This window comes from Lampetra planeri, chromosome 20, assembly GCF_965212315.1.
Source record: "Lampetra planeri chromosome 20, kcLamPlan1.2.h2, whole genome shotgun sequence".
NCBI classification, from domain to species: Eukaryota; Metazoa; Chordata; class Hyperoartia; order Petromyzontiformes; family Petromyzontidae; genus Lampetra; species Lampetra planeri.
In genome coordinates, this window is record NC_136126.1 from 4936387 (window position 1) to 4947395 (window position 11009).

Consider the following 11009-nt stretch of genomic DNA (forward strand, 5'->3'; position numbering starts at 1 on the left):
GTGAACTAAGACGCATAGATAGATGTATGTTTTGGTATTGCATTGTTGCAAATACTTATAACAATGGAACAACCCCTTGACATGCAATGACGTTAAATATTCTATTCTATTATTTTCCAAGTAAAGTAGTATTTAAATGTATCTATAAGCATTTAAGCACGTCATGTTTTATGTATTATTCATTGCAATATTGCAATACAGTATAGCAATTACACACCCACATTACATCACAATAAATACGCTTTTACCGTGTCTCCCCCTTCAGGTAGCATGTATACAACCCACACTAAATCACTTTTTTTAAAATCCTCCCTTCTTAATAAGTAACAAAAAACATTGCATTAATAGCCTTTCACGCAGAATTTGGAATAAAGTGCGTGAAATAGACTCCACTAAAATGTCATTGAAAAAAAAATTAAAAGACACGTGCTTTTCACACACGCGTTGAGCCACCCGTACCAGCTGACTCAACCCACAACGCATCGTGCCCCGGTGTGCCAAGCTGTGCCGCGTTGCCGTGTGTCTTGCAAGCTGCGTTCTTCCCGTTGTTGTCATTTGTTACCGCTGTTAACGTCACATTCTTTATATCACGCCGATTTACCCGAGTGCAAGTGTGTGGCAACGATTTCTCAAGGGAAGATTTTTCCCCTCCTGGGCTGGTTGTGTTTCTAGGTAGGAGCGTTGGCGTTTGGACACCATGAGTCTGCACAATGAGTTCAACAAAATTCTTCGGACTCGTCTTGAAGATCAACGAGACGAAGGTGAATGTCGTCTTGAATGGGATGTTGTTCCTTCACCCCTCTTCCTCCTCCTCCCCTCTCTCTTTGGACATATTTAACCCGAGGCCTTTATCAATTTTTTCCTCTCTCTCTCTCATCTCGAAGTGATGGAATTGCGGCACTTAAATCTTAAGTAGCAGTGGACTTGTAATTGCAATACATTGGCCTGTGACAACGCAGTCGGAGTACACTGTGATCCTACACAGTACTAGAGTTTGGATAAATTGCCATAAATACAACTCGCTGCTAGTTTCTCAATGAATGAGTAATTCATGTGCAGCGCCTAATTGTTGAAGTACGGTACAACAACGAGAAAAACAACCACAATTGATGTTACTGTACTGCCCCGCAATGTAAACCAAAGCAGAAGCCTCCATTAACACGCACGACACACCACGCGTATTTGTGCATGGCGATGGCTCACCCGAACACTATTCAGGCTTTTAACACCATCCCCAACAGCTTAGCTTCGGCGATGTTGGGTCTTCATTATGATGATGATGATCATTATCATCATCATCTCTTTACAATTTTGTTTTAAGTTTTCACGATTCCAGTTAGCAGCGGATTTAAAAGTCGGGTGTGAAGACGCAGAATGGCTGCTCTGCACTTCCATGTAAAGACGGGGGCTTCTCCCGCTTCTTACTGCGCTCTAAATTAATACTCTGCGGATAACAGCACGACGAAAGTGTAAACGCTGCGTAGATCCCTTTGGCTGGGTGCATAAACAACTTAAGTGGGGATGTTACTTGCTTCCCTCCCCCTCCACCCCGCGAATGTTTTAAAATGACAAAATTGAGCAAATTCCCCAAAAGGCAGCAAACTTGGGTGTCTGATCTTGACGGTCTGCGGGGCACCGGGTTGACTGACATACGGAGATCCACACATAACACAAACATCATTATAGGAACGAGATATGCAGTATTCGAAAGAGCTGTGATGGAGATAGAACGTGGAATTCACAATAGGCATACGAGAGAGTGGTGGGTGTTACGCAGAGAGATATTATGGAGATATCCATACGAGACATACAAGGAGGTACCAGTTTTAGACAGAAAGATATTCCAGAGACGGGAAAGAGATGTATCCAGTGGGGCGATGTATGCACAAGGGAAATATGAGATAGATGGGAGAAAGATGTAATAAGAAGACTCAAATAGATGCACTTGGATACCACAACACTTAGGCTGGACTGAAGTTAGGGATACACCATTTTTGACATTGATGTTGGTCCCTCCAATAAGATGTCATCGATGATTTCCTGTCAATGTTTTGCTTTCGACGTTGTTTATCACGCCGAAAAGAAGACTAAAATATATTTAATTTTAAGCTCTTCTATGAAATAATAACTGATCCCTCACCAAAGGTCCTTGACAATCGTATATGTAGTGTGGGTAGGTTTAATTTTAACAAACTGGAAAGTCGACTAAGTTTGCTGTTGGTTGAGTGTTGACCCAGCAACAACAGCGAAAAACAAAGTACAGACCATATTACCCTTATTTTTCTTAGTTTTACAAAACTGTCTGTCACTCTCAGCTCAAAACATTTAAGGAATGGAGAGCCCCTTAAGATTATCAAGTCAAGGTGAAAAAAGTGTCATGATTTATATTGCATAGGTTAAAGGTCATTGATCATATATAGCTCATCGTAAACGTGATAGTTCACAGTTGATTGGTTAAATTATAGTCTGTTTAATATCCGTCGTGGAACTTTGATCTTTGAGCATGACAGCGTATCCTGTGCATAAATATCACATCACCACTGTGCGTATACATGGTCCGTCTTAAATCATCTGCATTGCCTTGAGCTGCACTGCCCTCTTGCCACGGTGTCTCTCTTTGCGACACGCAGTGCCGCAGAGGCCAGCGGCTGCGATGGATGCCGGCCATGGGCAGGGAGCCGGGCCAGCATGGCCTCAAGACAAGCCTCTCTTCACCCCCGCTCTCTACAAGCAACGCTACGAGGCCATCGTGCAGCTCGTCAAGAAATATAGGCCGCGAAGAGTGAGCGGAAACAGTTTTAATGACCTCCATCCACAGCTTATTTCCAAGTTTCTTCTCCCCCCAGCATGTGTGCAACACAAGCCAGGCATCTCACGCAGAGTGCTGGTTTAACTTTGATCCCCCAGTGTGATATATGCCTCTTGCGTGACTGAGACGTTTTTTTTATTTTTCAAGCTATTATACCCAGTATAGTTTGGTATGTATGCTTTTCGGTGCATCCCATAGAATTTTTAAACGCCCAAAAACAATGGCCCGGAGATTGCAGCACACTAAGTGGGTTTACGAACTGTTCTGTTTGTATATTTCGGTGTTGTCCCCTTGTATTCGTGGTGTTTCTTGAGGTAAGCAAGTTTTCTCCCACGTGCTTAACACTTTTCAAATGGGATTTGCCAAACATCCCAACACAAGAATCTCTGGAAAATGGTCTTAAGAATCATTGAGGCTTTCGTGGATAACAAAAACATTGACATGGATGATCTACAACACCCCCAGCATCAATGTGTTTTAGTTCATGGCTATCTATCAACATTGAAGTAATATATTTTGAACTGTGCCGCTTTTATCTCTGAACTTAAACCAGAGTATGTAAGGCCATTCTTTATTTATTTTCTTATTTCAAGAAATATGGTTTGGTTTTCTGAGTGTGTCGGGTAAGATCTTGCAGCTCTGAACAGGGTAATGTGTATAATATTAACACATTTACACAAAAATGACACGCAATGTATATATATTCTTAGGTTTTTTCGGTAAAGTCACGTAGGTAAAAAATTGTAATTAATAAAAGTAAAATAAAATAAAAATCACGATGTTTCAGAAGACGGAAGCTTGTGTTGCCTCCGAAAAGTTGTGTTGCCTCCGAAACGTCGTGATTTTTATTTTATTATACTTTTATTAATTTTAATTTTTTACCTACGTGACTTTTCCGAAAAAACCTAAGAATATGAATCCTTGCAGTCACGAAAGCTTCAAATCAAGAATGTATATATAACTCACACCTGAGACAATATTTTATTTTCAGGTCATAACTAGAATGGTGTCTCTTGTTTTCACTCTGTAGATGGCTGATTTTGGCTGCTCTGAATGCAAACTGCTTCAGAAAATCAAATGGGAGCCCTACGTGGAAGAGTTGGCTGGCGTGGACACTGACAGACGCGTATTGATTCACAACTCGTGAGCTTTTACGGTTCCTTTTGTATCAACTCGCATTGATGTCTCCCACAGTACAGCAGTGAGACACAAGTGTTCGAGCTGCCACGCGACATTTACACAACCGCCGGTCAGCTGATGTTGCACTTGTTCAAATGTAACTTGCCTTTTATCTTTCACGCAGGCACACGCTGAAACCTCTTCCGTGCGACTACCTCATACCCAGGGACAACCACCTCACCGTCAGGCTCTACCACGGCTCCGTGGCAGACAGGGATCCCAGTTTGCGCGGCTACGACTTTGTCAGCTGCGTCGAACTGTAATTATTTCCTTTTTCAGTGAGCCCAAGAAGGGAGATGAGCTCAATGCAACGGCAGTTAAATGGATCTGCCAAATATGAACTTACATGTGTCAATCGTATAATACCGACTGGCTCTTCATGATATGACCGTTCACACTTTCTCTATGATCTCTTTAACAAGAAAAAATGGCAAATGTTATAATGGAAATGTTAAGGCTAATTCCCTTACATTTATATTTTTCACAAACTATGAAACGTTTGTTGTGCTAATTATTGTAAGCTTCCGTGTACTGTGAACAAAGCATTTTTATTCAGCATTTGGTTTTGGTTCTGGCTTGGAACCCCATCTTAGAATATGTTTAATCATCTTCAACACCATAAGTCGTTAACGCATGACATTGGAATTATATAAATAGCCATTTTAATTAAAACGTGCGGTACATTGACATCCAAATAGGACCCTCAAACTTGACAGATTTCTATTATAAATCTTGTAACTTCATTTATAAGAAACACATCAAATGTTGCAATCACTTGTATATTTAACGTAGGTGTTGATGAATTCACTTGGATGACTAAGCTTAATATTTTAGAAACACCATCTTATCCAGTCTGAGAACTATTACATTAACGAGCACTTAATGCAGTTGATTTTCCACTGGCAGGATAGAGCACCTGGACCCAGAAGTGCTGGCTGCACTGCCCGGGGTGCTGTTGGGCTACGTGTCCCCTCAAGTGGCCGTCATCACCACGCCCAACGTGGAATTCAACGTGCTGCTGCCCGGCCTAAAAGGGCTCCGGCACTGGGACCATCGCTTCGAGTGGACGCGGGGACAGTTCCAGGCATGGTATGGCTCTGTATCCACATATATTACAATATAAACTATTTTTTATTTTACCAGGTAAGGCCCAACGAGCTATATAGAGCTCTTTTGTCAGAAGCGACCTGGCCACAAATGATAGCTCAACGAAGTGGTTTACCATGTGGAAATGTATAGTAGCAAAATATGCTCAACGCATGTTTCTAAATTGGGAGGGGAAAAACCGGAGGACCTGGAGAAAAATCCACACGACCACAGGGACAACATACAAACTCCAAATATACAGGTGTTAGGGTCGGGATCGAACCCATGCCTCCTGTATACCAGGCAAGGCAGTTACCATCTCACCACCGTGGCGCCAGAGGGAGGAAAACAACTAAACCGCTGTCGATGGTCAGTGGTGTGCCATCCTTGTGTGAATTATTTTATAGGAATGCAGCAGAAGCTGGATGTAAGAACACCCCTTATATTTATAATGTTGGACTTCTTTCGCACCATGTGTAGCCAACTGTGCAAATTTTAGGTCAAAAGAAATGAGTTTTCAATCTAGATTTAAAAGTGCATAGCTTAAGTGGCTTTCTAATATCGTAAGAAAGAGCGTTCCAGACGGCCGCATAGGCACATCTGAAAGCGCAATGCAGTCACTGTTTTTGTTCGATGGCCGGCCACGTAGTTGTGCTGAGATCCAATGTAGTGTGTTTGTATCAGAAGTTGCTCTTTGCATTCCCCCCCCGCCCCCCGTGGAAGGATGTGTTTCTTATACGGTGGTGGGCGATGGTGGTGCACGCCTGTAATCTAGCACTGTGGAGGTCAGGGTTGGTGGATCGCACTCATGTTGTGAAACTCCTTTCCTGTGGTTGTCAAGGTGCCATACTCTGGGTCGCTAGGAGATGGTGGTACAGCAAGTGTGGAATAATCTCCATCTATTTCCATCTAGACGGGGATAGAGTGTTGCCCCCTCACGCGCGTGGGTTTTCTCTGCGTGGTCCAGTTTCCTCCAACATGTAAAAAAAGCACCCAATGTAGCAGGACCCCACCTGAAAAATAATCCGACGATTCGTTGTGGCTTTCCTTGATGAATGAGAAAAAAATATTATTACATGAGAACCGTACTTTAAATTTCGATTTAAAGCTTTCGTGACTGCAGGGATTCATCTTCTTGGTTCTTCCGGTAAAGTCACGTAGAAGGGAAGTAATAAAATAATAAAAATAAAACATAATAAAATAATTCTCGCGACGTTTCTTTAATTGCATGTGCTTATATTTAGCTGCTACTCTACAATGAAAATGTCATGGGATTAAAAAAATCTAATATTATTTCATTTCAGATTATGCGATCGCTGATGATCGTATTCATCTGTAATATTAATGGTCGTTTTTCTTGGGTAGGTCGATAATAATCAACTTCGAGGGGCCAGTTTTGATGTCTTCTGCTTCTACTGATCTTGCACGTGTTTGGCATGCCTGTAATCCAGCTCTTTTTTTTGGAAGGCAAGGGGTTGGTGGCTCACACGCAGAATTGTTGAACCTGCTAATCCCTTTGGCTTGAATCCTCGTGTAGTTTTGAGCTTTATCTTCTCATGTCTGTGGATTTTCTCGCGGTAGTCTGGTTTCCGCCTTCTTACAAAACACCCAGTTGCCCAGGCATCTCAATGCAAGATCTTCCCAAAAAGAGTACTGAGACCCAATGATGCTTGACTAAATGCATACACGTGATTGATTAATTGACTCGGCAGCAAGACTGGTGGAGGACAGAGAGAAGTGGAGGGAGATGCTACACACAGTGCCGGAGTAACCTAGTAGCAAAAGTAGCATATGCTACAGGTGCCGCACTTTCAAGGGCCCCACGCTAAATGCTTTTAAGCTATCAATTCCGGTTCAGTGATTCCACTTGCTCTATTACTATTGTACTATACTGCCTTCAACTTTTATAAATGACTGGGTGTTTAAGGTTAGCGATTTGTCGTATTATCTGGCTGTGTAGCAAATGAAAAAATACAATTACTTTACTATGCAAGTAAAACATTTGTGTTTTAATATTTGTTCTTTTATTTATGGGGCCCCTTTATAACATATGCTACAGGCCTCAGACTAGCTTAATCAGGCACTGGCTACACACCGTCAACCCTCAGAGGAGTGCAATAGTTAATGGCAAGAAGTGTTTTGAGGTCCCGAGCATAGAGATTCGAGTGTAAAAGCCGGTGTCCCAATGGGCATCTAATTTGTCAGCATGTTTTAGGTTGACACTTTTAATTTTGCAATGACTAATAACATTGGACAGAGCAAAATAATTACACTTGGCAGTGATTTAAAACTAACATTTAAAAAAACACAATTATATATATAGATTTTAATGGATACAATAAAACAAGCTATTCATGTTCTTTGATGAAAAAAATTAAATAATCAATCTTGATTTGAAGCTTTCGTGACTGCAGGAATCCATACTCTTTGGTTCTTTCGGTAAAGTCACGTAGTTAGAAATAAAATAAAACAAATCACACAAATGTTTTTACTTGCCGAAAGAACCAAAGAGTATAAAAATAATCAACCACAATTTCACCCAATTTATATTTAAAAAAACTCTCAATAGTTTGTAATTATTTTAACGAGGGGCTGTGTTGGCAGGTGCACGGATGCGGCGCGGACGTACGGGTACAGCGTCTATTTCAGTGGCGTCGGTCTGGCGCCTCCGGGCCACCACCATCTGGGCTTCTGCTCTCAGATGGCCATCTTTGAGAAGGCCAACCCGTGGTTGGAAAGCCTTCATCGCACCGTCCAAGACACCGGAGGTCGCTACGAGCTGGTAGGTGCCCTGCAGTGTTATCTCTCTTAAAACTCGACCATAATGGCAGCAGTGGCTGTTAAATTGTCATTGATGCACGTGTACTGTGTGAGCCATAACACCTCAAGAGCTCCATTGGAACCTGATTTGCCAGTAAAAAATATGACAATTGGTTTCTTACCCTTTTATCTGGCAACAAAACTGACACCTTTTTTTACAAGGAGTCATGTTTGCATAGACCACAATACCTGCAGTCATAATGCAAACAAAAAACATAACTCTGATAATGTATGCACTGTCCTTGAAGTTGATTGGTCCACACCCGAGACAGCTTTCCTTAGAGCCTAGTCTCACATGGTGTTGGACCAGATGACGCCAATTATCACCTCAAGAGCTATATTCCGTAATGCAACTTTAATCATTATGAATTATAGCCCTTTGTAAAACTAATGTTGAATGAAGTCTTCACCATGCCATGTTGTTAATGGGGGTTCTTTGACCATACTGCACTCATCAATGTGAGTTGAAGTGGATACCCAGGATCGGTTCCTGTGTATGTTGAACTTCTTTCGCACCATACGAAGCCAACTGTTATCTTCTTGGTTCTTTCGGTAAAGTCACGTAGAATGGAAATAATAAAATAAAAAATATATTGTGTTATTATTTTATTATATTACTTTTTTTCTGTTTTATTTTTATTATTTTATTATTTCCATTCTACGTGACTTTACCGAAAGAACCAAGAAGATGAACCCCTGCAGTCACGAAAGCTTTAAATCGAAATCCAACTGTGTTAATCAGATATTACTGACCCATTGTCTCCAACTCTTATCCTCTCTCACGTACGATGAAGAAAGGCCATCATCTGGAGAGTCACCTAATTACTTTTTTTACATTTTAAGGCAGCGTTATAGATGAATGTGTTGGTGTTTTCCGCATTGTTAGCCATGGCTGGCAATTGAACTCGGGAACAGTGTTCATGGTGCAATACTCTAATGTGCCATCATTCACCACGCTTACATGCCTTCAGCCTTAAAAGGTGGCAGTAGTTGTTAAATTGGCCTTGGCTGTGTACGTTCTGTCAGCCGCAGAATTGCAAATCACCTTCCATCATGAACATTTTAACAACCATGACGCTTCAATACTTTTTCATCAGTGTTGTGTGCAATGAACAACAACGATGAATTGTAACACTCGTATATATTCGGGTGACAGTTATATTGGTAAGCAGGGATGTCTCGCCTGTGGGAAACATCTTTTGAGTATGCGCACACATGTATGCATGCACCTCGTAAAAATATAATACAATTGACGTCCCAATTTAAAGCTTTCGTGACTGCAGGGATTCATCTTCTTGGTTCTTTCGGTAAAGTCACGTAGAAGGGAAATAATAAAATAATAAAAATAAAACAATAAAATAATTCTCACGACGTTTCGGCCACAACGCAAGCAGCCGTCCTCAGGTGAAGAACAGGTCTGTCATTCAGACGCTGTCTTTCCGACAGACCTGTTCTTCACCTGAGGACGGCTGCTTGCGTTGTGGCCGAAACGTCGTGAGTATTATTTTATTATGTTAAATTTTTATTATTTTATTATTTCCCTTCTACGTGACTTTACCGAAAGAACCAAGATGAATTGACGTCCCCTTTATTGTTTTTTACTATGCGCCGCATATATCCCGCCATTACTACGGACACCCCCTCTCTCGTAACACTTTTCTCTTTTTCAGGTGTTCGAGTTTGTGTTCCCGACCTTGCAGGACAAGCATTGCAGAGACGCGATGCTGCTGTTTGAGGTGAAGTTCCTCGTAGACGGATCTGTGCGGCGATACCAGGAAGAGCGCGATGATTTCTGCGGCGCCAACGCCAACGCCACTCCCGTCGGCGGAAGTCCCACGTTCCCGTCACCGCCAACGAGCTGCGCCGCGTCCCCTCACTCCGCCTCGGGGGCCTTTGCCCGGCGCTCCAGCTCAGGATTCGAAACTCAATTCGACGGCGCCGCGTCGCGCCCCGCTCGAGGCTGGCCTCCAGCGAGGCAGACGGCCATCAAAGCTGCGTCTAACGGTACGGAGGTCGTGATAGACTTGGCCATGATTTACATATCGGATAAGGTGCAGAAGCTGTGCAGCTCTGTGGAGCAACTGCGGGAGGTTATCAAGTCCACAAGCAACTTCCAGCTCAGCCATGATGAGACGGGCATCGTGTGTCATTTGCCAGAGAACCAAGAGCTGAACTGGGGGAGACGTTATTCGTAGTCGAGATGGCAAACTGCAGTCCGCATATTCTTAGGTTTTTTCCGGTAAAGTCATGTAGGTAAAAAATTAAAATTAATAAAAATAAAATAAAAATCACGACGTTTCGGAGGCAACACAAGCTTCCGTCTTCAGGTGGAACCGTCACAGCCCGACAGCTGTATGCAGTCCGCATGTTTCTCCAGCCGTCTTTGTACAGCAGTTCAACTGAAACAGCAATGAGAAGTGAACGTGACCTGATTTACACGTTGAGATCGGTATAAATGGAGACACCATTACTGGAGAGGAGTTGACAACCCGTGTTGAAAGTACTGGACTTTGGTCATGTTTTGAGTTCATCTCTTGAGTGGATTTATGTGGCACTTGGGTTAATGATAATGGGCCAGTATACAGATTCAGATACATCTTAGAGCTATGCATTAACAGTCACTCAAATGAGGTACTGTGCTGAACAAAAATCTTTGTAAACCTGTTGTTAGGTCACCTGTTGTGTGCAGATATTTAGCACATGATAAAGATATGTTATTGACAATTAAATATCTTAATGCTTTTTTAAGATGCTTAACGAAATTAACTTTTATTTTAATGGCAAAAATATTACATTGTTGGTAGATTTTCTGGCAATATTTTTTTGTTTGACATTGGAAGGCGAGTTCTGCAACCCGGTCATGTTAATTTTCCATTTGATCGTCCATGGTCCTATTTAAGAGAAGTTATGACAGCATCAGATCTCTTTAAAACATATTAGGCTTCGTTTTGCAGACGGGGGAATAATACATTGCCTTCAAAAGTTATTGTCACTGTAGTAAGTGCATTTTGTCCGAGTTGGTCAAAGATTTCGACCTGCAAAAAAAGAATGAAAAGTTGTGAGCGGACTTCTATGCTTCTATTTTCTAAAATCATTAAAACAAAAGCAGCATTTC

The 11009-nt window shown here is 41.9% G+C and overlaps 1 protein-coding gene across 2 annotated transcripts; it reads left to right on the forward strand.

Moving 5' to 3' along the window:
- The first annotated feature begins 431 nt into the window (after positions 1-431).
- On the forward strand, positions 432-11009 carry HENMT1 (HEN methyltransferase 1). 2 transcript variants are annotated; one of them, XM_078603336.1, is made up of 8 exons: positions 432-492; positions 673-761; positions 2631-2782; positions 3840-3952; positions 4113-4247; positions 4895-5077; positions 7679-7856; positions 9565-11009. In XM_078603336.1, the coding sequence occupies exons 2-8, from the start codon at positions 698-700 to the stop codon at positions 10087-10089; spliced, it is 1350 nt and encodes a 449-aa protein (XP_078459462.1). In that variant the 5' UTR covers positions 432-492; positions 673-697; the 3' UTR covers positions 10090-11009. The 2 variants fall into 2 exon arrangements, with proteins under 2 accessions (XP_078459462.1, XP_078459461.1); XM_078603335.1 differs by lacking the exon at positions 432-492 and having other exon boundaries at positions 527-761.

What these genes read in the sequence shown, in the direction of transcription:
- HENMT1 (XM_078603336.1), top strand. Translation starts at nt 698, where the DNA reads ATGAGTCTGCACAATGAGTTCAACAAAATTCTTCGGACTCGTCTTGAA. An exon ending in TGAAGATCAACGAGACGAAG is followed by an intron (nt 762 to 2,630) that starts GTGAATGTCGTC and finishes TGCGACACGCAG; the next exon opens with TGCCGCAGAGGCCAGCGGCT. An exon ending in AGAAATATAGGCCGCGAAGA is followed by an intron (nt 2,783 to 3,839) that starts GTGAGCGGAAAC and finishes TTCACTCTGTAG; the next exon opens with ATGGCTGATTTTGGCTGCTC.